This window comes from Artemia sp. Qi Xiang Cuo, chromosome 13 (assembly GCF_049724085.1).
Source record: "Artemia sp. Qi Xiang Cuo chromosome 13, ASM4972408v1, whole genome shotgun sequence".
Lineage (NCBI taxonomy): Eukaryota > Metazoa > Arthropoda > Branchiopoda > Anostraca > Artemiidae > Artemia > Artemia sp. Qi Xiang Cuo.
Genome location: NC_142806.1, coordinates 49,628,470 through 49,656,097, shown reverse-complemented (window position 1 = coordinate 49,656,097; position 27,628 = coordinate 49,628,470). Strand labels below are relative to the sequence as shown.

The following is a 27,628-nucleotide window of genomic DNA, read 5'->3' as shown; positions in this document are numbered from 1 at the left end:
TTTTTTTTTTTAGGGGTGATCTTATCGAGCAAATGATCCCAGAAGATCGGAAGAGGGTGCATTCAAACGGAAATTAATAAGTTTTAATGCCCATTTTAAGTGACCAAAAAGATTGGAGGGCAACTAGCCCCCTCCCATGCCCCCTTTTCCCCAAAGTCGTCCAATCGAAATCTGGAGATAGTCATTTTGTTCAGCCTAGTTGAAAGATCCAATAGCTATGCCTTTAGGGGTGACATGCCCCCCCCCCCCCCATAGCCTGTGGGGAAAGGGCTGTAATTATGAAATTTGTCCATTGCTTGCGTTTAGTATTTGTTATTGGGAAGTATACAGACATTTGTCGGGGGGAGGGGGGGATTATGCTTGGGGTGGGTTTCCATAGGGAGGGACATTTCCGGGAGCGAGATTTCAACGGGAGATTTTATACTGGTGGGATTTGACGCAGTTCCTATACACAATTCTTTTTATTTGTCTTACTATTTCTTTTGTATCCTGAACCCATCTTAGCCCTACCTATAAACCACGATTTTCGATGACCTGTCTTTTGGGTATTTCAGAATTATGAAGTTATTTTTAGCCCCGTGTTTTCGTCAGTGTTGCAACGTGAAACCACAAAAATACAGAAGCAAAAGTAATCTGTCTGTTGATTCCCAACAAAAGTAAAACAGTCTGTTGATTCCCAAAGACAACCATCCCTTCAAAGGAAAGCTACACCCTCTTAATTCGGCGCCTGCTATTATCAATAACTGCATACCCGTCTATGGGTTTTTTCCATTAAAAATCGAATTCCTAGTTTTCCCTAATTCCTTAAGATATATATGGTTATGTAAGTGTCCACTTAACATATTCAAAAAATCAGATTTCACTGTCCTTGGTACTGTAAGGACTCCAGTCCAATCTGTTATGACAATTTTGTTTGGTTGTATATTCAAGCGTGTTCGTGCAATTAGAGATAAACTGAAAAAGAGCAATCAATTAAAGTCACATAAAAAACAAACACAAGATGCTTCCAATCTAATTACAGTTTTGGTATATTATAGTCCAAACAAAACTACAGAATTATTTTTCTAGCATAAGTTCAGATACAAGCTTCTTATGTGATACACTCTGATACTTGCCAAAATAATCCTTTAACTTTTAGACTATAAAACCAAATAATTATGAGTATCTATATTTATGAAAAAGCTTCAAATTGAAGTCCCCTAGCGAATAATTCTCCGCCAGAGATATTAAGTCCTTTAGAAGAGACAAGCAAAGCATTAACTAAAATTCATTATTCATTAGGGAAATAAATCCCCAAAGTTTTGGAAAGCTGCAAGGAATAAATATTAAAGACCCCTTGGGATACACGGATGAGGAGAGAAGTCCTTATCAAGAGGTTTAAAAAAGAGACAAAGCCTGAAAGACAAGAGGCGAGGTACAAATATTGCCATACGGATCAATAAAAGAAGTTCAGAAGAAACTGGTGTAAAAATGTCGTTGGTTAGAATATGGCTGGTTACAGGTAGAAACTACGTAACTACTAACATTTTCGATTTGAGTTTTAGTTCAGTCCATCTAACTGTTCTCAAGTGCCCAAGATATAAATGAGGAAAAAATCACTTTTCTCAGTCTCCCATCAAACTGTGGCAGCCATTAACTACGTGTCTTGAAACCACGAAAAAGTGGCGAGATTTTTTCCTCATTTTGAAGAAATAAGGAATGATTAAAATATTTGAGAGAAGTGTCTTACAGAAACACTAACAAGAGGAAAAAAATTCTCGAAAAAAAAAATTTCATTAAAGGTTCTTTTATTATCCAAGTATCATTAGCTTCTTCAAAATTTTTACATTCTTCCATCCACTTTTCCCATATAGTCCGCCATCTTCTTTTACAACGTCGAGGCAATATTATTTTCCTTTGACAACTCCACTGCAACATTTCATACGCAATTGTTTTAAAAGGTGGGCATGCTAGATTACATGAACTTTAAATGAACGAAAGAACATTTTGAAGCTAAAAAAGCAAAATTTCAAAGCTCTTTAACAGTAACATGAAATGGAGTTAATCTGATAATACAAAATAAGAATTGTGTTGTAGCTAGTTTAGCAAGACAGTGTTTCTACAATATTACCAAAAGAAGAAGAATTGAAAGACTGAACAATGTCCACACTTTCGAGGTTATTTAGCCATAAAAAAGTAATAAAAATTACATAATTTCAATTACATGATTTTAATTATGAGATTTTGGTAATAATCTCTGGGATATGATGATTACGAACTATAATTTACGGTTTTCCAGAATACTCTGTACTTGATGGTGTTTGAATTTTATTCGTATTCCTTTTTTCCTTTAAGAGCAAATATCATTTATCAATGCAATAGGGTAACCATTCCCAAAAACAATGTTCCAAAAAAAATCTGACAGTTTTTAGACCAACGGCTCTTAGTAGATATTTAGAATTTGATTCACTATCGAAATGGTGACTCCCCTTTTATATTGTGGAGGATCATTCGAATGAAAGTAAATGGATCTATTAGTTTGTTCAGGTTTTCTATAAATTTAAGAATTAGATTTAGCAATAGTGCGATAATCAAACCACCTTGAAAAGGAATATCCCTGTGAAAAAATAAAACCATTTCCAGTGGAAAAATCAAAAATTAATTTTTAAAGGGGAAAATGTTATAGTTAAACAGTTTTGATGGTTTACGGACTCCATGGAAAAGAGCTCCATGTCTAACACAAAGTTACCAAGGATGTAGTTGTTTTTCCATAATAGTTATTGGGGTTTCTGCTTTTCCTGCGAAATCCGTGAAAATTGAGACACATAGTATTTCCTTGTACCTACGCACCGTTGTAACTCTTTCATTGCTCATAGAAGCACAATAATACTACATCTAGCACTATCAGTTGATTTTTAGCTGTATCCAAAACAATCTCGCACCATTTCCACAATCTAGATAATCACGAAAAAGGAACTGTTTTATTTTCGTAAAACCAGTGAAGCTACTGTTAGTACTAGCGAGTTTCCAGACAAAAAAAAATAAAAAATAGCGTGCCGTAATCTCTGTAGATCATGCTATTTTGATGATGCTGATGAAAGCTTGGAATTCTTAGGTAATGAAAATTGCTCATTTGAAAAATACGCATTTTTAAAACTTACCTATTCATTTAATGGCATATACTTCAAACAGACCAAGACATCACCTTTTGGTTCAAGTGGATTGCAATCGGCACGTTGTTGCAACTAGCAGTTTATATTCTATCTACCTGTCAGATTCTTAAAGAGTTCATTCAAATTCTCACAGAGATATCATTCAGATAGATTTTTTTTGTGGAGGGGGGGGGTTAAATATGGATAAGCAACTGCAAAACGCAGATAACATCACCGATGATGGAATTGCTTTACTATTAGCAGACGACACGGCTAATTCCGTCATAGGTTCAGATGAATCATCCGTCAGAGAAAACCTCTGTTTTGGTCTAAAGAAGCTATTGCAGTGGTTTTCTGACAACCTCATGGTGTTAAATTCTTCGAAGACCCATTTTATCATCCTTTTTCAAATTTCTGATGCTATACTTTTGATGTCCCAAATAGCTGTCTTATTTAAGGAAGAACTCGTTACCATTTCAAGGAAGGAGTCTTCTAAGTACCTAGGGCTAACAGTTGATGAAAATTTATGTTGAAAAATTCATCTTGATAGGCTAAGGATACAGCTAGGAAGCAGTGTGGGGTTACTGCGGTATCTAAAATTCCACCTCCCTTTCCCTGCTCTTAAGTCAGTTTATTATTCTCTAATCCATTTTTGTTTTAATTATAGTTCGATTGCTTATTTAAATACTTTCAAATCTCTAATTAAGCCCCTTCAACGTCTTCAAAATAATGCCCTTCGTCCGTTAAAAGCACTCCTTCCTTCCCCATCTTCCCTCCCCGATAAATCCCCTACTAAGAGCCTTTATACATTTTTAAGAATATTGCCAGTTGATCTAGTCCTTCCTGTACATTGTGTCCTTTTCAGACTAAAACAAATAAAAGAATTATTACCATTGGTTGTAAATTCTAGTAAATTCTCTTTACTTTCTTTTGTCCAGAATAATTAGTGTTTAAGAGGAAGTTCAGCCAAATTACCTTCCCCAAGAGTTCGAACTGACAGATCCAGATTTTCTCCAAAAAATTCCATAATAAAGTTCTGGAATATTTATGAAAGTAATATAGATTCGCGTTTTTCTATTCCAGTTTCTAAAGCTAAATTCAAACTATATCTAATAAGTAATTATAGATAACTATTTATTTATTTGAAGTCATGTTGGCCGGTGACACCCGGATGTTGTCATGTTGTTGAGGTGTGGGCTGTGGGTTCAGTGTGGTATCTCATTTTCTTCCGAGTATATCTAGCGTATTATTATTTCTTTTCATCATGTGTTATTATTATTATTATTTCTTTTCTTTCTTTTTTTTTTTAGGGTGCCTGTTTTCGAGTATAACTCACTGTGTAGGCACCCTCTGTAAATATTTTCTTTTCCATTGATTCATATTGTAAAAGTGTTATTTTGTCTTGTAGTGATTTAATGAGAAATTAAATGAACTTGAACTTGAATAAATTAAAGTCATCATAAACTCCACAAAGTAACTTGAGTTTTTCACATGTCAGTTTTTATAAATTTTGCCGTTGTTAACGTGAGCACCATTTGCATTTTGGAAAACTCTTGTTGATATTACGTGGCACCAGGCAGCTTAGCGTGAGCTACTGACGCTATTCAGTGAAGAAATAACTCTATTTTAGGCCAGCGCAAGAGGTATATGGCAGCGGCAAACGTGAATATCAAAGGGAAAAACTTGTACTAGAAGTAACGTTGCTATGCAACGAATCACTACAACAGTAGTTACGTAACGTTTTATCCCCTTAAGCTTCTTCCTTATGAGATACGCATCGACTGATAACAAATAATCTGTGGCCAGGAAGAAAGAATCAGAAGCACGCAAAACTGTACATATCTTAGTATCTGCTTTATCTTATCGATTTTCTTCCAAGATATGCAACCTCAATTTGGGAGAAATTACATGCAAGCAATGGAGGAAAAATCTTTTGCTGAGAGGAACGGAAACATTTCAAATGAATGTGAATACTTTGTAGTTAGTGTCAAAAGACGTAACCCAATTTTGTACATTTAGTTTTCTGTACTAAAAACGTCAACAAGTCAGTCAGCTTTTGCGTCAATAGAAAAGCTGCAACCAAAGACCTGGTACTTCAAAATTTTAGCAGAATCACGCCAAGAAACTTGGAATGAGTTGGATGTCCATAGATGGCATGAAAGTGATAAAGCCAAGTATATCTAACTTCTTGTCAGGGGCGGATCCAGGAGAAGCTTTTAGGGGCACATGTCCCTCCCCCCCAAGAAAGTCAAAAGTTACACTAAGTAAAGGGGTGGAGGGGAAAAAATACGAACGGGGGAGTCACATTCTTATCAGTACCCCCATCCAAACATTAATCCTGTATCTGCCCCTGCTTCCAAGAATAGTTTTTAAAAATCGAATGTTCGAAACTAGGTAATAAATTTAATGAATGCAAGGTCTTTAACAAGATCTTCGTTACTTAACAAGATCTTTACATCTACAAAGGAATTACGTTTTGAGATTGCTTAAAACACCTTTATTTCGTACCTAAGATATTGTAAAGTCATCAGCTATATGTCAAATATAAATAATCCAAAATGACTGACCAAATGACACACCAATTTGCATTAAGTAAGTGATGCAGATATCTTAATGCAAATACCCAATGCCAATAGATAGTTCCTAAAAATACATTTTATAGACTCGGGAGGGACAGTTGAGGAGCCATTTACTGTAATTACTTAATACTTTTTTTTTATGTTGTCGGAAAAAGAAGTTTCTCAAAGAAAATTAAAGAGCCATATTACAACCTAAGACAAGTAGACACGAAGTCTTATAATAATTCAAACTTAAAATGAACAGAAATAAATATCAATAAACACATGGAGAAAAAAACGAACAGGAATTAAAATAAATAATCACATTAGATACAAAGAAAGCAAATCCTGCTACAGATCAATAGATGAACACAAAAACAAACAGAAATTGAAATTAACGAACATAAATTACCACAAAAAGAAGTAGGGGTACCACCCCCTAAACCTTCTGAGAGCAAAAGCGTAAGTTGTGCTTTACTAAATGCCTTTGATTTACCTAGCTGCTAAGACATGAATAGATTCTAATTTTCAAAGAGACTTTAAGTGCAAAAACGTTCAAGTGGATCGGTTTGATAGTAATTTTAGCCATTCCATTAAAATAAAATTTAAAGTCCTCTTTCTCCTCACCCTTCCTTCTCCTACACTACCTGAAAGTTTCATTTCCCTTCTTCAAGCCATTCCTGAGATATCGCAGATATTGTATATTAATAGCCTGAAAGCGCAGAGTTTCTTTTGGTTTACCTCTAAGCTCTTCCCCGAGTCATAGTTGAATGTTGTCTTGTCCCTCCCCTTAAAACTAACTGAAATTTTCAACTTGATAACCTAAGCCATGCCCAAGATAATGCAGATACACCATTTTGATAATATGGCAACACATAGTGTCTTTTTTTTTTATTGTGGAGCAAATACAAGACTGTATTTGCCTTGTATTAGACCTTCCCCCAAAAGAAAATTTGACATACCCTTGCCCCAATCTCCTCCTCCTTTTTCCAAAAGTTCTTGAAAGTTTCAGCACCCTCAAGCCGTTCTCGGGATATGGCAGATGTGCTATTTTGGCGACCTGGATGCAAAGAGTGTCATTTGGTTTAACTCTGCCCTGTCACTGAAATTTAAAATTTGAGGTTCAATTTCCCCCTGATACCCAAGCTGTTCCAAGGATATCGCTATTTTGATAGCCTGGAAACATATAGCGTCTTTAATTTACCTTGCTGCTTGATTGTGCATAGGTTGTAAATCCATAGGACTTTATAGTACAATTTGCACCATGTTTTAGGAACACTTCTGAACAAACCAGGAACATATAACTAATTTTCTCCCTCAAGTTCCTCCAGTTTTAGGTTTCTGTTGCCGTTAAGTTGGACAAATTGCGATTTTGAACATGTTCCCATTTTACTCATTTTTGTTGCTACTTTTTGCAGTGATGAACTTTTTCCTTTCCAAGTTTGAAGAGAGATTAAAGTACGTAGACGACCTGTCAGAAATCCTGAAATATCTCATTGAAAACTCTCACTCAGTGTCCCTATTCAGCGATGCTATGATTAACGTTTTTAGAGATCAATACGCTATTTATAGTCTTCAAGTCAATGAGCAAAACTAAAATCCTTAGCTTTAATTCCCTGAGGAAAGATTTCGTCTGTCCTTCTTCACTGTACATATGTGCAGCTTCTACTGAGATCCTAGGTGTCACATTCTCCGATGACGGCTCTTTCAGTGTCCATGTTGAGACAATCTTTAAAAATGCAAATTCAGCAATACTTACCTTAATGCATTGGTTTGTTTTTCATTGCACAACTGAAGCGACTTACCTCATACACATCAGACGGATTTTCAAAAACGTTCGTCTTATATAGAGTCCACAAGTCAATAGCACAGGTTACTTACATGTTCAACTTCAGTCATTACAGAAAAGAGTTGTTAAGCTGCTTGCCCCGATTTTCCTTGAAGTTGAAATCTCTGGATTGAGTTGGATGTTTAATTGAGTTGGTGGAATAATGTAATACTACCTTGCCTAGCTGGTGATTTTTGGGATTGTTAAGGTGGGCGACTGGATTATGAATTTTTTTTCTTTTTTTTTTTAGTGTGTGTGTGTGTTGAGTCTCTTGGGGGTGTAAATGAATTTTGTTGAAAAGGATTTTTTTTTATGTATTTGTTTTATTTTTGTTTCTCCCTTATTTTTTCCTGGCCATAGAGCCTTATTGGACTATGCCTATGACCTTATGGAGACTATGTTGAAGTGTTTTTGTTGTAAATTTATTGATGAATAAACTCTGAACTCTGAGAGTTATTCAATGTGACGCTTATTACAGGCTATGCATCAACATTATCTATCTTACCGACTAACGTCCCTTCAAACGCGTCACTTTAGTTTACTCCAGAAATTTGGCCAATTTCCTTTAGCAGCGGTAAACATAGAAACATATTACCGCCACTTATGGCGAAGAAGACAAATGCAAGATTCAACGATAGATGAAAACTGCCTACCATTCAAACAAAACGCTTCTCAAGTTCATTTCTGCCTTATTATGTATCAATTTCTTTAGCCGTGATAAGGCTAAATTAAGGAAAAATTTTCCTATAATCTTTATATCCTAATTATTTGCTTTTAGTAAATATTATCTACATGAAAAATTTTAAAAATCAGAATCATTTTTATTTATACGAGCTGTCGTAGTCAAGAATAATTTTCAAATAAAGCCATTGAATGGAGACTAATGATATATCTATTTACTTCCTATTTGATTTCGTTTCTGTACAATACTTTTATCCTTACTTCAATGCTCTTTCCAAACATAATACCTTCTACTGTAGCAATTGTATCTCAGTCTCCCCCCCCCTTTTTTTTAAATACTATCTCAATAAATACTTCTACTCAACGCTCGCGGATCCCAGTTTATTCTTTTGTCTTTTTTTGCGGGATTAAAAAAAAAAACGGCACAAACCTTGTATATAGCCTTGAACACGCCAGTATTATAGCAAGTACTATGGTAGATGGCTCCACTGATTATAAAGAATAGCACAAAGGAATGGAAACCGCAAACTGAAGCAACAGCTAGGGGGGGGGGACAGTCTCCCCTTGGGGCAACAGATAGGCCTAGACTCAATACAAAAAAATTGTAATTTTATGGTTTTGTCACTATTCTTTTCAGCAATTGGTCCATTATACTAAGTGGTCCAGTGACGGTTGTGGCCTCTCTTGCGTCCATTGAAAAATCTTGATTAGCATCCTGTCTCCCAAAATTTTTACAATCAAATTTTAACAAAATTTTAATTTATTAATAAAATTTATTACCATTCATGTCATCTTGAAATAACTCTTCGGTTCTAAGCAAAATTTCGGATTAAATTTTTAAAAATATATTAGACGAAGGAAATCCCAGAAAAAAAAATCTTTGGTATTTTCTTTGCTGGATTTCTTAGCCAAAACGAATTAAACATTGACATTCCTTATATTGCTCCTTCTAATGAGGCTTTATAATGGGTTTGTATGTGAAAGAGTACGTAGACATTTCAAAAAGTCTTCGTATTAAAAGAAACATAATGCAACTTAAGCACATACCATAATTTCTTACGTACCAATGGGAAAGCCCCTTTAACCTTCACAAATTTCACACTCTATATGCTGAATATTTTCCTTTTCTTTACAACCTCAAAAAGTAATAGAGAACTCTGAAAGTAATACATATTTCCTTAGTTTTAAATGTCAAAAGTAGATCTTCCCTTGCAATAACTTGATCGTCCACTTTATCGCCCAATTTTGCTTGTCGTCCACTTTAACTTCATCTCAATGAAACCCATTCTCCATAAGTCAAAGACTCATTTCATCAGGGATGAAAGCTGTTGAGTTGTAGTTGTAATTAATTCATTTAAATTGGGAGTTTGTCTTTTCGAACTACAATTTATAATTATTGCTTTAAAAATTATAGCCTTTGAAATTTTAAATGGACCTTCACTGTCATTCCGTCAATAGTACCGGATCTATCAATAACATAATTTGGAAAGCATTATTGCCAAGTGCACTATCCATACAATCGAGTCAAGTAATATCTCCTTTGGCAGAAGAAAGACAGGAATTTATTTTAGTTCTCCTATGTGGGAGGCTTATACATTAAGTTACTTTACCTGCAGTAATTCAAAATCCGTTATTTGAACTTCCGTAAAGCGTAGGTTTGTAACCTATATAAACTAAGTCCCATTAATCGGTCCTATTCGTTTTTCTTATTTCGTTCTCAAGACATTAGAAGTTTTTTCTTTTTTAACTGCGTTACATCTTCCTTTCTCACTCGCAGAAATTTTGGAATAATGGAACTTATGATAAACAAAAACGTTCTTGCCGAATCTTAGACGCTTTAAAAACAATTCTTCTTGTAAAAACAACTGTTTCTTATTATCGAAATAAAAAAAACAACTTAAGTCGATTCTTAAGTTTTTCTGCAATCCTTCAAAATTTATATTATAATTTTATACATATAAAACTTATATTTATATAAGGCCGTATCCATAGGAGGGGGAATGGGGTTTAAACCCCTTCCCCCCTGAAATGTGTGTCCGACTCGTAAAAACTTAACAAAAGCAATATAAACCAAATTTTGATGCGTTTTTTTTTAAGTTTTTTTTGTGAGACCCCCCCCCCCGAAAAAATCCTGGGTACGACCCTGAAGATAAGGCCTTTTGATTTACCAGGCGGACCTCGGATAAGCCCCCCTCCTTTTCATAGTACCACGGCTGACTCTGAGTAAACCGGAGACATGAATAAGAAAGCGAATGTGGTCTTGAAGGAAGCACAGGCAATAGTGTCGGGACATACGCCCACGCCAAAGTATAAACACATACTGAACAAGTACTGACAAAACCTATCCTCTCCACACAAAAAAAGTGACCCTTTGTCCGCGTCTCCGGAGACGATTCCATACCTATGTGAACCTGGCGACTAAATCACAGGTTCCGTAGGTGATTATACTTGTTCCGTAAAAGCTGCATTAAATTTAATTTATTGGCTCGGAGCGATTAAGTAGTAAAACATTTTCCCTCTAGAGGCGCTGAGGTACGCGGGGTCACTTTTGAAGAGTTTTGACTGTAATTGTTCAGTAGATGATTATCAATCGACTCCTTCAATGAAACAACATCATTATAGCTGATTAAGTTTTAAATAGTTTACACTGAAATGCACGAAGTTAATAATTAAGATAAACAGAATTATACAATTAAGAAACTTTGATCCTTTTCTGACCCGAATAAAAGGTCTCCTTTTGACAGCACTGTTTATATGTAAATTTTCCAGATTCCAAATTCTGGGTTTTGCGTGCTTTAAAAAATCAGCAGTGAACTTGAACGTGATCACTGAGGTGAAGCAAGGACACACAGAACAAAAAAAAAATAAAAAAGATTCAGAATTGATTAACATACTAATAATGACATTTCAGAAATAAAAACTATTTATAGCTTTATACAAACCTACAGGTAACTTCAAGAAGAAGCACGGCGATGCTCAGAAATGAGATATTTTTTCACCCGGTCGAACTATTTTCTTGTGCTAATAATGTTTTAAATTGGCTAAGTAGGCCTTTCACCAGTGGTGTTAATCCAAGGAAATTTACGGAGGGGGAGGGGAGAATGTATTTTCAATATCTAGGAGGGGAGGAATTCGTCTTTTTTTCGATTTTTTTCAATGATATCGGAAGGGGAGGAGCAAAAAACCTAGGGAGACAAAGCCCCCCCCCGATCCTCAATCGATGCTACTGCCTTTCAAACTTGATCACAGTCTTTAAAAATGTAAAGTTGTTTCTTTTAGTGGATTATTCTTAGATGACCAGCCATGGACTATTTAGCATACTTACGTTAAATACCTAAACGTACATAATAAGTTAAGTCTGACCACTGTTATTCAACCTCTTTCGACACCAAAGTCTTAGGAGAAAAAATTGCGCAGAAATAAGAAATAAAATTTGGGTTACTGGCAAAAGCTCTCAGATGCAGTGGCGTCAATTCACGGAAATGTAGAACGGAAGGGGGATGTATTTTTCAAAATTATACTTCATCTTCAAAAAGTTTTTTTTTTCGAAATGTAGTGGGGAGGAGAATACCCTACCCCTACCCAGATAACAACACCCGTGCTCAGATAAAAAGAAGCATTACCTTGTTCATAGAACTCTTCAGCTATTCGGTAAGTCCATTGTACATGCAATGACCTTTTTTTGCACGGTCCATTGATATCAGCCAATTTAATACAGAGTTGCATAGCTAGTAATCGATCGGTTTCTTGAGTCCAATCAATGCCCGGCGCGTCCTCTTCGTTAGCCTAAAATTCAGAATACATTGAATAGCCAAAAACTAAAGAGACTAGATTTACATTACATAATATAAAGCTAGGGATCTTCAGCGACTGTCTTGGTTTTCATGGTTAATATGCATTCTTCTGCATTTTAAGCGTCTATAATTATTCTCTGTGAGTAAGTCTGTGTGAGTAAGCCTAATTACTCTTCATGGCTCACATTTACAGCAGTAATTTCCTGTAATTCCTGTTTCTTTTAGCTTCGAATAGTGGAGCATGGGCACCCATAAGCTGAGTTCCAAGGGGGGGGGGGGCTTACCTGGTCTAATTGGCACTTTTAATGCTATATAATAGAAACCTCAAAAAAATATATAATAAATAAGGCAGGATCACTCAGCCAGGAGGGGGCTGACATCCCCTCCTGCCCCCCTTATGGGCGCCCATGTAGTAGAGGGCTCTTCAATGTTTAAGCTTTCCTTCCAAATACGTCTTGAAGCGTGCAACAATTCTCATCACAAACGGTATTTTATTAAGCTTCACTAAAATAACTATATGCCCCCTCCTTCTCTTGCCATTAGCTTTCATTTTAGCTTTGAGGACGAGCATAATACCTAAGAAAGGAAAATAACATTTACATATTGTAATATCCAAACCATACATCGGCGTTGCTAATCTTTTTCCAGAAAACATGAAAAAACCTTTAGTTTTGCACACGGCAATCCGACTACCCTTCAATCCGATATTTTTTTCAATCCGACTACCCTTCAAGGAAAGCAGCAGGCTATAGCATATTTTGGCACATATAGAATGAATAACATCTCCGGGTGGTAAGCTGAATCGAATGGTATATTCTAGGAAATCCTAAAGAAATTATTAGTATGGCTAAACACGCTAAAAAAGTGAAACTCTGATCAACTTTCAAGGCTTCCCAAATGAAAAAAGTTCTTGCAATAAGAGAAATGCTAATAATAATATTTCATGAAATACTGGTAATTTGTACTAGCCTATGAAACTCATGTTTGTCTATCAAACTCATTTCCAGAATTAGAGAGAATGTGACTAATAAACAAAAAAAGTGAGACTCTGATCAACTTGCGAGGCCTCCGAAAAAAGTTCTTATAATAAGAGAAATGCTAATAATGATTTTTCGCAGAATACTGGCAACTTGTACTTGTCTATTAAACTCATGTTTATCTATTAAACTTATTTCCAGAATTAATGAGAATTTTATTCCGTCGTCCAGACCGTAGTCGTAAATCCTAATGGAAAGTGTAATGGATTAAGAATAGAAATGATGTTGTTGTTTTTTTTTCTACGAAAGAAGCACGTCAGTCCCATTTGCACCTAAAGCAGGTAAGACGTCCTACCTGAATCCCTGAGAAGTAATGAAGCGTGGGATTTGACAGTTTTGGACCCTCAAGAAACCTGTTTTCTCCAAGTCTTAGCAGCTACTATATCTATGAAAAAAAAGTCTCAAGGACAGAGTGTAGAAATGTTGTGACGCGTTTAGAGGGTTCGGTTCCAGTCCGATTGATATCGTGCTGTTCCACAGCTATCTAGACGCCGGAGGTCTAGAAGTCATCTGGCATCCAGACCTCTGGAGGTTGCCAGGGGCGAATCTCCAGCATTTTTATTGGGGGGGGGGCAAGCGGGGTCCATATCTGGATAGTCAAAGGGCATGGGCGGTATAATATTTTTTCTCTCCGCATTATTCGGAGGAAACTACCCCCCTGGCCACCCCCAAACGACGGCCCTGGAGGTTGCCTGTTGTTCTAGACACCGCTGATCTAGTTTTGGTTACTTTCTGGATTGGACAGGAGTAGCTCTAATAAGCATGTGTTTCTCTTTAATTTTGACTTTGATTTTTACTTTTCATTTCATCCTTACTTTATCTTTATTCCTTTTAGATTCACATTTCTTTTCACTTCTTCTTTGTTTTACTTCAATTTGTCTCCTTCAATTACACTGTTCAAAATATTCCGGGGTATATTTGTCTTCTGTGAATTCCACTTCTTGTATTTTTCTCTGGAATTCTGGCAGGCAATTTGTTCTAAGACTAGATATGCTCCTTCTAGTAGTCAAAACAATCGTTCGAATATGACATTTATTACGGAACATTTCGATTAATTATGAATGACGTAAATACCTCATTTCAAAAGGGGATCCCCCTAAGATGCTACGAAAAATCATGTGACGTCAAAATGGGTCAATTAATTACCTTGCTCAGTATTGCGATCAGTTGGCAGACTTGATCGCTAAAAAAAAGACATGGATCCTTGTTATTGCTAATTTCTATCTGTCGAACCTTGGCTCACATTCAAATTCGTAGAAAGGAATTGTGAGAAAAGGATAAAATATGGCATCAGCTGATTTTAAGCTCAATTTTGAGAAGAAAAAAAACTTGATAGCTTTGTAAATATTAAATGATTAAAACGATTCAATAACTGAGCTAATTTTTGTTGCAAAAACTTTGAATGTTATCGCTCTCAAGAAGGCAGATGGGGGACTAACTCGAGTAAAAATAATATATTTAAAGTTAGATCGTGCACCATGATGAGTTAGAAATTTGCGAGAACCAAGAAAGCAATAAAAGAAGAAGCCACATTGACCTTTAAGGCAGAAGTTGCAGAGTAAAGACAATTTGAATTGCAATCAATCCTTTCCTGGATTCCATTTTATTTTATAACTACTGTGCCACCTTGCAAAAAGGGTTTCTTCGAACGTAGTCAGACATTTAATATCAAAGGACCTGAGGAGAACAAGGGTACTGAGGTCTGGCCTTATTAATTTGAACTAAACAGATTCCAATCAAGACCTCCGAGTGAGTTGATACCTTTACCAATATCAAACAGTTCGTGGTAACGAACTGTAAGTAAGGAGCGATGTGGCTTAATAGTAACCGAAACTCTAAGAGACAGGGTCTTGATAACAATAGATACAGTACGTCAAAACAATCGAATTCTGATGCTTATTCAAAATACGTAAAACTCATCAAAAGTTACGAACCTGCGAAAATTTGCCCAATTTTTGAAATAGGGAGAAAATATCCCTTAAATATCAAATGATCTTAATGAAAATGACAATATCAGATTCAGCACACCAGAGAACCCTACTGTAGAGGTTTCAAGCACTTATGTACAATAATATGGAATTTTGCATTTTTGGCCGGAAGAAAGGCCAAAAATGGAATTCTTTTCTCCCACGGATGATTGTATCAAACCAATGATCGCAGAAGATCGGGAGAGGACTCATTGGATGGGAAATCAAAAGTTATAGTGCCCTTTTTGACCAAAAATATTGGAGGGCAGCTAGCCCCCCTCCCACGCTCAATATTCCATACAGCCGCCCGATCAAAATTTTGAGATAACCATTTTTTAGATAGTCAAAAAATCTAATAGCTATGTCTTTGAGGAGGAATCGATCCCCCCCCCCGTCCCCGGGGGAAGGGCTGCAAGCTATGAACTTTACCCATTGTTTACATTTAGTATTGGTTATTGAAAAGTATACAGACGTTATTCAGGGGGATTTTTCTGGTGAAAGGGGGGGGGGGTAGGGTGGTTATGTGGGAGGATCTTTCCATGGAAGAATTTTTAGTGGGGGAACGTAATTTTCCATGAAGGGGGAGCCAAATTTTCCAGAATTATTTAAAAAACGATCAGAAATCATAGGCAGCGCAATAGCGCTGCCAAAGTAAAGAACGATGTTGGCACAATGTATTATTATTATTTTCTTTTCCAAACCCGGGCACTTCGTATCGAAAGAGTTGTCGTAGAAACTTCGAAAAATGCTCATTCGATTGCAAATTGGAGTGGCTAGTGCCCTTTTTAATATTCAAAAGTGATTGGAGGGCAACTAGCCCCCCCCCAAACCCCTCATTCCCCCAAACACATCCCAACAAAATTTTGAGATAGCCATTTTTTTCAGCGTAGTTGATTTCCAGATAGAAAATATGTTTTTGAGGAGGAAACTCCCCCACAGCCCTCAGGGCAAGGATTTTAAGTTTGACCTGAGGGCATATACGCTTTTTATAGAACGGTTGGTTGTAGAAACCTCACATAGGGCACATCCGCTTGGAAATTTAAAGGTCCAGTGCCCTTTTTAATAGTCAAAAGTGATTGGAAGGCAGCTAACATCCCTTCCAAGCCCACCATTTCCCCAAACATATCCAATCAAAATTTTGAGATAGCCATTTTGTTCCAAGCAGTTTAAAGTACAGGAAATTATACCTTTGAGCAGGACACTCCCCCTAAGGTCTTCAGGGCAAGGGTTATAAATTATACCCTAGGGGCATATAGTTTTTATTTAGATTGTTTGTCGAAGAAACTTAAAAAGGGCTCATTCGATTGGAAATTCAAAGGGCTAGTGCCCTTTTTAATAGTCGAAAGTGATTTGAGGGTAACTAACCCTCCTCTCACGCCCACCTTTTCCCCAAACACATCTAATCAAAATTTTTAGATAGCAATTTTATTTAACGTAGTCGAAAAGTTTTGAAAATTAGGTCTTTAAGGATGACAACCAATCCCCCCCCCCCCAACAACCCATAGGGTAAGGGTTGTAAGTTATGCCCTGGGAGCATGTAAGGTTTATATATATATATATATATATATATATATATATATATATATATATATATATATATATATATATATATATATATATATATATATATATATATATATATATATATATATATATATATATATATATATATATATATATATATATATATATATATATATATATATATATATATATATATATATATATATATATATATATATATATATATATATATATATATATATATATATATATATATATATATATATATATATATATATATATATATATATATATATATATATATATATATATATATATATATATATATATATATATATATATATATATATATATATATATATATATATATATATATATATATATATATATATATATATATATATATATATATATATATATATATATATATATATATATATATATATATATATATATATATATATATATATATATATATATATATATATATATATATATATATATATATATATATATATATATATATATATATATATATATATATATATATATATATATATATATATATATATATATATATATATATATATATATATATATATATATATATATATATATATATATATATATATATATATATATATATATATATATATATATATATATATATATATATATATATATATATATATATATATATATATATATATATATATATATATATATATATATATATATATATATATATATATATATATATATATATATATATATATATATATATATATATATATATATATATATATATATATATATATATATATATATATATATATATATATATATATATATATATATATACACCATACAGAAGTAAAACTATTAGAATTTGTCGAATAAAATTTCAGCATTCAATAAGTGTTGTGAGCTTCTGTGTAGATTCAAAGGGTGTTTTTGACGTTTTATTAAGAAAATGAACTTCGCAGACTTGAGGCAGTTATTCACTCAAGGGACAAAGGAGCTCCAGTCCCAGGTACTCCTTTGCTGTGTAAGCCCAGGTTACAAACTAAATGATGAGTGAAAAAAGGGCTTGAATAGCCTATTCAATGCGTTCATCCTAAAGCACCGGCTTCAACTCCCAAATGTCAAAAAATAAACAATAAAAAAACATAGAACAAAAAACCAACATTGTTTGAATCATCTAGTCAAATTGTAACTCTAACCGACATGATTAAAATGCGAAGTTAAGCAAAACAGGCAAATAAGTAGGGAGGTCTTCAGGTCTCTGTCCCCTTCCCCTCCTAAAATTTAAAGTTTTTCAGAGACTAGAGACAGAAAAAGTATAAAGTGTCTACCTTTGCATTAAATTCAGCCAGTATCTCAAAGTGCCTCTTCAAGTCTGTGGCTAAGATTGCTTCAATAACTAGGAAACGGAATCGCTTAAATTCGGCTTTTTCAAGGTGTTGCAAAAAGTTGTGGCCAGGCGTTGATAGAAATAGCGACCAGGCAGCGGCTGCATGGTGACTTTCCAATACAGACCTGTCATTGTACAATATAGCCTAGAAAAAGGTGAGTAATCAGCTATTTTCATTTAAAACAGTGGCGACAAGGGAGACAAATATAAGGTTTTTTTTTTTTATCAAAAGAGGATTTTCAAAGCACTAAACAAAAGCTATAAAAGAGAAGTGAAAGCAAAACAAATTTAGTTCCAGTCTTATAGAATAGCTGAGAGTTACTCATAGTTAAAAAGAGAACACACTCACTGATTCAGATGATTTAAACATTCAGGCCCTTAGGCTTATAGTAATTTGAAACTTTGTAGAGCAATTATCTGCCTATTAAACCACCCTATTATTCCTCCTAAGGCCTTCCCAATGCCTTGAAATATACATCAATTAATCATAATGATATTGATAAATCTGTTCGTTCCCATAATACTGGAAAAGGGGTATTTTACTCCATAAAAAAAGCAGAAAAGTTGGTTGTTCAAAGTGAACAAAAGACGTTGCTAGTCAGTTTTTGAAGTTCATGAAATTACTTTGAAAATAAATATGGAAAAAGCAGAGAAATAGCATGCCAAAACAAAGCAGTCGCTGATAGCAAGAAAATAAGGACTATTTAGGATGTAATCCGTATAGTACTGCTGTAAGAGAAAGTAAACAAAAATCCCAGTTAACCAATATCCTTGCATTTTTGTTAACATAAAATAAAGAATCACCATTTCATCAACTAAATGGCACTATACAGAGAGTATCCAATCCGTACAAATCTAAACAACAGCAACGAATTCGGCTTACAGATGACAATTATAAAATTACAACTAGTCTTATAGATGGGGTTCATTATTGAACTGAACTATCTTTTTTGTTGTTATTTTTTTTAAATGCCTAGAACTCAATTTTCCAGCAAATCATGGACTCGTTTCCTGCATATCATGGACGAGTTCTACTTTGAGCTTTTTAATTCGTGATTTCACAGTGATGTTTTATTAACGCTAACATTCGGGATGCATCAATACCAAGTAGCAGCAAATGTTAGCTATCAGGGTTAAGCGTTCAATTAAATGTTGAAAGAGCCAATGCCATAACTTTCTCTGTAGTTTTGGAGATGCTAGCCAATCACCAATTTAACTGAATACCCTGACTGAGCAGCCTGAGCTATGGGTCCATTTCCACGAGGGCATCAGTTAGTCTCCTGTTCACTTCCCCGCTTCAATGAGACAACTGTCTGTTCTTCAAAAGGTGAATTCTTTCTTCCAGCTCAAAGTATACTGAAAACACCAATCCATCTCTACCAGTGTCTCAAGTCAGATAGAATACTGAATGTAAATCTCACCCTTGAGATTGCCAGGTTTACTACCACCAACTCACTGCAGAACCAAGGCACCTGAGGCCAACATAGTTGCGCATGCTCCTTCTCCACCCTTATCTATTCAAAATTTACCTCTTTACACCCTCCCCAGAAGTTCCAATTTCCATTAAATTTTTTGTTACGACCTCTCCCCAGACCTATGGGACTACCTGCTGTTCGTTTGGCCCTAGACGATTTACAAACTAATTTATTTGAATATACCCTATTGTCATCTTTTTGTAATACCTCTGAGTGTCAGCAAGGAAAGAAAAGAAACGGAAAAAGAGGATCAAGTCTTTTGATGCAAGTTGAGCCTCTCAATGCCATATTACACACCCTCCTTATAAATGATAGTATTACTATTTTCATATCTCATTAAGTCCCGAATGGTTTTAGGCATTCTTTTTGTCTATAGCATAACTTCTTTACAAGTTGAGCCCAACTCTGGTCTCCGAGCGAGTTGAACGTGAGCGTTTCGTCCAGTTCAATGGGAGGCGGACGAGAGAAGAGCAAGAGCAAAAACTTACTTTCGTTGAAAGAATCAAGCATATAAACCCAGTAGACAGGTGAATTTCATCCAGCTCTTGTTCCCGTGAAAATGGGCCCTTAAGTCACGACTGAAGCCTTTCTCCGAGATAAACCAGGTTATTGAAGGAAGAATCAGTCACCAGTCAAACAAAGAAAGTGGAACCGAAAGATTCACCAATGAAACAGATTTTTAAAAACGGATTGTCGAGTTGCAGACTCTGGAGCAGCAAAATTTAAACCTGAGGAATTTGTTGGATTTAAAATCTATATTATGTGCTCACGATCCCGATTGTCAGGGGAACACTATTTTCAATGTCTAGATTGTCAGTGCTACCGTATATTTACAATCGAGATTATGAATTTAAAATTTGGTTCAAGCATGAAAAAGGCTTCGGTTGCAGCTACTGCTGCAACCATGATCTAACCGATACTTACGATAGAGTATCCACAGTAGTATGTTTTCACCGTCCTAGCAGAGAAGTAACGATTTTAATAACAACTGCCTTTTCGAAGGCAAAAAACTAAGCAAATAAAAATAAAATTTCCGAATGTTTTCATTTAATTAATATTTGTTGAAGGTTTAAGGTTTTGTCTTGCAATGCTACAGGCAAATACAATGTGAATTCTTCGGCTGTAAGGGCTTTTCAAGATATGTATAGGAAGCTATCGGCTAAAGTTCACGAGATTAAAACTAAATTCACACTTTCTAACCACCATAGGCAAAAGCCAATTTGTCCATCTCTTGGTGATCATCCCGCTCTTAAACAAAATTACCTCATTTACCTTGGTTTACCTGTCAGGGAAAATTCACATGCAACCCGACTTTTGTAAAACACTTAGCTACGAATAAAACTAGAAAACCTCATCGTCTGCTAGTTGCTATAAAACTTAAATTTAGTGGTCATATCCGAACTTCCGTGTATAATGCCTTTGAAGTCCTGCAGTTCCTTCCTATTTCCTCATTTTGACAACTTTTTACACACAGTGATATTCCAGATATTAGGAACTGTTTCTATAAATATGCAAAGAATATGCTTCAACAGCCCCTTTGTACATATGAGCAGATGTGGAATTACTCACTGGCAGATCCTTGGGGTCGGAGGGGGGTGGGGGAGGGGCTGGGACCTCCCAAGATTTTCTTCTGGAGCCCTCTTATCCTGTTTTTTACTCTTTTTTTTAGAATAAATTTGCCAATTATTGACACCTTTGTCACATTGCCCCCCCCCAATATTTTACTAATTGGCGCCCTTGTAGCATTGGGACTCCCTTAAGATTTTGCTCTAGATCCGCCCCTGAAATTACTTGGTCCCTGGTTGCAGTTCAAAGAGGAAATGAGACATGCCCAAAGAGGCTAATTCTGAACCTTTTATGTATCCTATTCATGTTATTTAAGTGCTGATTGGTGTTTGCTGGGCTTTCCTTTTTTTTTTCGCCTCTTTTCCTATTTTATCTGTACGTAATTTTTACATCTTGTTGGGTTAGAAAAATACACGTATAAACACTATATTCCCACAGGATTGTTCATAAAGTTGTTTTTTTGTTAGTCCACAATTCTGTTTCCACGAGCAAACAACAAAGTTGTTATTCATAAGTGACACGGCACAAATATGCCTATAGCCAATCACGCATATGCTGCCGACGGGAAATTCAAGTCGATTCTGGTTTCTCAGTGTAATTTTACCGACATTTAGAGTCTAGTAGCGGAACTGCGGAGGGTCTTTGAGCTATTCCAAATTTTAGTATTAGCTGATTCTAGGTGCTGCTAAATCTCCTTACTGATAGGCCTTAAAAATTCTAGTTAATTTTATTGTCATAAATCATTCGCAGCTTTTACAAGTTAGTTATCATCTTCAATGCAAATTGGCATTAAGATTGGCTGGTTTTACAAAATTATAACTAAAAGCAAGACATTAAATTTTAGTTATTTAGCTGCAAGAATTGGAGGTCCGGGCTCTTTGGGTGTCCGGTTCTAAGCGCCTTGTTTAGACTTGTGAAAAAGTGTTAGTCCCTGACCAGCATTGGTGGGACTCATTGAGTTTCTCGAGGCCGTAATAATTTCAATGATTTAAATATTTTTAAAATTACAAGATGAAACGTTAAAACGTTGAAGAACAACTATCATAATGACATTTTGTATTACCAATCCCGACGTTTTGAACTGGACTTATTGAGACTCAGAAATTCATCTTCCAGAGATTGAAAACATGAATTTACTTGATATAGAATTTATTTAATGCGATGGAAAGAATGGGGTAGGAATGGAGTAGGCCTCATGATGAATTTCGAAGCATCTCAACTCTTACTTAGGTTGGGAAGGTATTAATAATAGAATTCTAGTTGCTCATTTTTTGACCAAAAAGAGTATATAGGAGTGCTATTATTGTTATCATGGTTGCAGCGGTAGCTAGAACCTAAGGACGAATCACAGCCCATAGTAACCAAAAACTAAAATGTCTGTTAAAAACCACTGGCAAGTGCAAGAAAGGTCATTTCTAGCTGATTATCTGAATTAGTCTTAATAGTAAAAGACTATTTTGAATTGAAGTTATCAAGTATTTCGCAGTAGTTTGCATCAAGACATGGCTAATTGTAGATAGAAAGAGAAAAGCCAAGACAAGACAGACGGTCCAAGTAATTGAGAGGCAAATGTTTAAATAGCTGCACGGGTAAATGGCGGGAGTAAATATGACTCTCTTATTGGACAAATACTTGTTTGTTAGTTTTTGGAAAGGCACGCCTGACTAGCCTAGAGTCTCAGGCAGGTTGACCAAGAATTTAAAATTGACTTAGGACCGTAAGATTGCCTGGAATGAGAGGGAATTTCGAAAAATAGCCAGAAACAACTTAAAAATAGCATCGGATCGAAACAAAAAGTACCATTGGAATCGCGAATTTGAATTTGAAAAGGTAGAAAGATGGATGGAGAATTTAGGGGAAATAGTTTGTGACGTAGCTGAAGGTTTCTTAGGAAGGAAAGTTCGAAATAAAGTTTGGAATATTAGCGAAAACGCTTTAAGGCTGTTAGAAAAGAGAAGGGGTTCGTACAAGAAGTTTGAGTCATAGATAATATATAAGAGAAAAGTCAGGGAAATAGAGAAGGCATTAAAGTATTAATTAAGAATTTAGAAAAGTGAGGCTGTGGAAATCATTGCCGAGGATCTGGGAGACATCATGGGGAGGAGGCGAAGAGTGATGTTTTCAATAGATTGGAGTATCGAAGGAGCGTGCATAGCTGTGTTGGCATCAAGCGACTTGGTGCTGCAGTGAAATGTTAGTATTAGTTGTATATTTTCGACATATTTTTCGGGAAAACGGATCTTGAGTTGGAGTTTTATATATTAGGTAAAGGGTCTTAAGCTGGGGGTTGTTGAATGTTTGACTCAATACTTAATTTTAAAAAAAGGCTATATCTTATGGGGGTTTAAAAATACAGCATCTTAATCTGGCCCTGGAAACAAAAATAGCACTAGAACTCTCGTTTTCCAATCAAATGAGCCCTTTGAAGTTTCTACGACGACCCCTTCCATATGAAGTGCCTCTGGGAAAAAAAAAATAAATAAAACATTGGAGCCGTATGGCCTTTACTATAGGTAACGCTATAGCGTTGCCTCTGATAACCAAAAAACAAGAAATCGGAATTTGGCATTCATATCGACTTTTTCGGACACCAAAAAGTCTTGAAGAGAACCGGAATTTTGTTCTCCGATTCTTCAGAACATAAATTTGTTCTGAAGAAGTCTATTTTCTCAGCTACTATAGTTTTGTTTTGACGCCAGGTACGACATGAGGAGGAAAACTTTTTTTTCTGGGAAACTACGGAAAATTTTACCTAGTTCACTGGAACTTTTCTGCCCCGTTTCCTGATCTCCATACCCAGAAAAAAATTTGAGTTTGCATCTCTTATCACTTCGGACCGAATCACAAGAAAACAGCAACGAGATCACAACGGCGGTGATCACAAACGAGCAACGAGTTTTGCTCCACAGCACAATGAAGCTACTACAAAATACACCAGCATCAATGCCACATCCGTTTTTGATTTTCAAGTATTCCATAACTATTATGTGAATTTCAATTAGTCCCTGTATCCCAGTGACTATTCATATAGGTTAAAGGACATTTTTACTGGTGGCTCAAACCTCTCTGATCGTTCTCTCAAAAAATTGATTTCTTCCTGCAAAAAAGGTGCCATTTTTCTGAAACAAGCAGTGTGTAATAGTGTAAGCTAGGATTTTTTTTTTCGAAATTCGTGGAAACATTCGATTTGGTGGAAGATATAAATTCATTGTGGGAGTTAAGTAGTAGAATTGCAGCAGTTAGAGTTTTGAACCATCTTTCAAAACAGAGAAAAATATTTTTTCAAGATGCAAAAGCCATTCAGAATAATTTATAAAAAAAACAATATATATATAAATTCACATGTTTTACTTCTGGGTTGTTCGAACGACGACTGTTGCCATGACGACTGTTGACGACTGATGTCGACTGTTGACGATTTGTGCCTTTTCTTGGTGATGCTCATCAGCGGATAGTTGATGACAATTTCCGTTGATGTTTAGAAACATGTTCGTTGAAACTAATGTCAGAATAATTTTTAGTTGGCGTGAAAAAAAATTCTTTTAAAATGGGCGTGAGAAAAAATTCTTTTAAATGTTTTCATTTTTATAACTTTAAGAAATCAAAAATTAATTAAGATTTTAAGGAAAAAATATCAGCATATATGTATTAAACTGACAATGCACATTTTGTTTTTAGTAAATTCATTTGAATTTTTTTCAGTAAAGTACTGAAAAAATTCAAATGAATTTACTGAAAACAAAATGTGCATTGTGAAATCAACGCTATGATTATTAATTTAATTTCTGTTCGTTTTGGGTTTCATTTATTCTTTAATAGTAATTTTTGGTCATTTTGAGTTTGAATTTTAAAATATATTTGTATCTGCTGAGCTTAAGTTTAAAATAGCCTTTACTTTTTTTTGAAAACTTATTTTTCGGAAAGATTTTTTTAAAATTAATTTTTGTTCGTTTTTGATTGCAAAAAATTTCAAGTTTTTAAAAATTCCATATTTCAAAATCAAACTTTAAAAAAAAAATCAAATATTCGTCAAAGTATCAAAACTGATATCAAAGTAACAATATCAAAGTGCGCGTGGGGGAACTAGATTAAGCTTCGGTCTCTTTTGACTCTTTAAAAGTGAACTAGAACTTTTTATTTTCAATCAAATGAGCCCTCTCTGAAGTTTTTATAAGCATGCCATAAATAAAAGCAGTACTCATTCCTAAATAATGGCTTATAACACCCCTCCATTGATCCTGGGGGTCGTGTCGACCTCAGAAATTTGGCATCAGATGATCGAACAATCGTCAAACAAACGGAAGCCTGAAATTGTTATCGGATTGGCTTATCCGTAAGATATTACCAAAGGCGTGGAGGGCGGAGGGGCTAGTTGCCCTCCGATCTTTTTTCACTCTGAGAAAATGAACTACAACTTTTAATTTCAATTCAAATGAACCCTCTCTGAAGTTTATACAAGCATACCTTCCATAAGAAGAATATATGCCCCCAGAGCAATACTTACAACGCCTGTCCCGGCCTGGGAGGAGGGGCGGTTGTGTCGACACGGGAGTTTTTCTTATCTGACTTTTGAACTATTTTTAAAGAAATGACCATACGTAAAGGAGTTTTGTTATATGATTTTTGAACTATTTTTAACAAAATGGCTACCTCAAATTTTTTATCAGATGTATTTGGGGGAAAAGGGTTTAGGGGGGGGGCAATTGCCCTCTGATCACTCTTGACTCTTAGAAAGGGCACTAGAACTCTCGATTTCCAATCGAACGAGCCCCTTTAAAGTTTATACGGCGACCTCTTCTATATGAAGCCCCTCTGGGAAAAAAATAAATGGAGTGTGGGAGAAGGCTAGCTACCCTCCAATCATTTTTGACTCTCAAAAAGTGAATTACAACTTTCAATTTCCAATCAAATGAGCCGTCTAGGAAGTTTATACGATCATCCCTTCCATAACAACCATATATACCCCCATGGCATAACTTACAACGCCTACCCCCGGGCCCTGGGGGGCTGTATCGACACCAGAGTTTTTTTGTTATCAGAACTTTGAACTATTTTTAACAAAATGTCTATCTTAAAATTTTTATCTGATGCATTTAGGGCATGAAAGGGGGGGGGGGCTAGCTGCCCTCCGATCTGTTTTGACTCTTCAAAAGTGAAGAAGAACTTTCAATTTCCAATCAAATGAGCCCTCCCCGAAGCTTATACGAGCATCCCTTCCATAAGAACTATATATGCCCCTAGAGCATTGCTAATAACGCCTGCCTCCGGGCCCTGGCAGGTTCCGTCGGCACAGGAATTTTTCTTATCTGACCTTTGAACTATTTTTTATGAAATGGCTAACATAAAACATTTGTCGGATGGGCGTGGGGAAAACGAGTGGGGGGGGGGTTAGTTGTCCTCGGATATCTTTTGACTCTTAAAAAGGGAACTAGAAGTTTCAATTTCGAATCAAATGAGCCCTCTCTGAAGTTTATACGAGCATCCCTCTCATAAGGACCATATACGCCCACAGGACAACACTTACAACGCCTATCCCCGTGCCCTGGGGGGCACTTTTGTTATCTGATTTTTTAACAATTTCCAAAACACTGGCTATCTCAAAATTTGTAGCGGATGGGTTTGTGGAAAAAAAAGCGTGGGGAGGGGGCAAGTTTAACTCTCTTGACTCTTAAAAAGTGAACAAGAACTTTCAATTTCCAATCAAATGAGCCCTCGATGAAGTTTATACGAGCATCCCTTTCATAAGAACCATACAAGCCCTTAGGGCATAACTTAGAACGCCTTCCCCTGTGCCCTGGGGGGTTCTATTGACACCGAATTTTTTCTCATCCGACCTTTGAACTATTTATAACAAAATGTCTATCTAAAAAATTTTTTCAGATGGGTTTTGAAAAAGAAGGCGTGGGGGGGGATAGCTGCCTTCGGATCTCTTTTGACTATTAAAAAGTGAGCTCGAACTTTCAATATCCAATCAAATGAGCCCTCTCTGAATTTTATACGAGCATCCCTTTCATACGAACAATATATGCCCCAGGGCATAACTTACAACGCCTGCCCCCGGGCCCTGGAGGGGGGGGTTGTGACGACACCTGAGTTTTGTTATCTGACTTTTGAGCAATTTTTGCTCACCATTTGAAAATGAAAAAAAAAATATTATTGGTATGTGTGTAACATGAATGCTAAACGATGGACATGGGCAAAATGTCAAAATGAAAAAAATATTGTTGCTATGTGTGTAACGCATGCATGGTTACCGCTAAAGAAACAGTCTAACCGTTCCCGGCTTTAGGCATCCGTGAATAAGTTCTAAGGCGTGAGAGGAAGTTAGGATAATTTTTGGACGCGCCAACCTCACCTGCCCAGAGTCTCAGGCAAGTAACCCAAAACTTGAAAAAGTGGAAATTTGCTCAGATTGATGTACTGGGCTGAGGCAATGAATAGATACTATTTGGAAAGTGATTGGAGATGGTGGGCATCCGTGAACAAGTGCTAAATTGAGAGAGGAATTTGGGACAATACTTGGGTGATGCTCCCGCCCAGAGTCTCGGGCAAGTGACCCAAAAATTTGAAAAACTTAAGAAAAATTGAAATTTTCGATGAATGTGGATCTGAGCTTAGGCAACGAATAGGTACTATTTGAAAGATAAAGATGG

General features: G+C 35.7%; 1 protein-coding gene across 1 annotated transcript in view; it reads right to left on the bottom strand.

The window, feature by feature from the left end:
- Positions 1 to 27,628, bottom strand: part of LOC148945369 (cGMP-inhibited 3',5'-cyclic phosphodiesterase 3A-like) — a 287,673-nt gene that overhangs the window by 44,965 nt on the left and 215,080 nt on the right. The window contains exons 11-12 of the mRNA XM_089098771.1: positions 17,876 to 18,079; positions 11,822 to 11,984 (exon numbers count right to left, since the gene is read on the bottom strand). Of these exons, the coding sequence (XP_088954897.1) occupies positions 11,822 to 11,984; positions 17,876 to 18,079 (367 nt within the window). The remainder of the gene's footprint in view (positions 1 to 11,821; positions 11,985 to 17,875; positions 18,080 to 27,628) is intronic.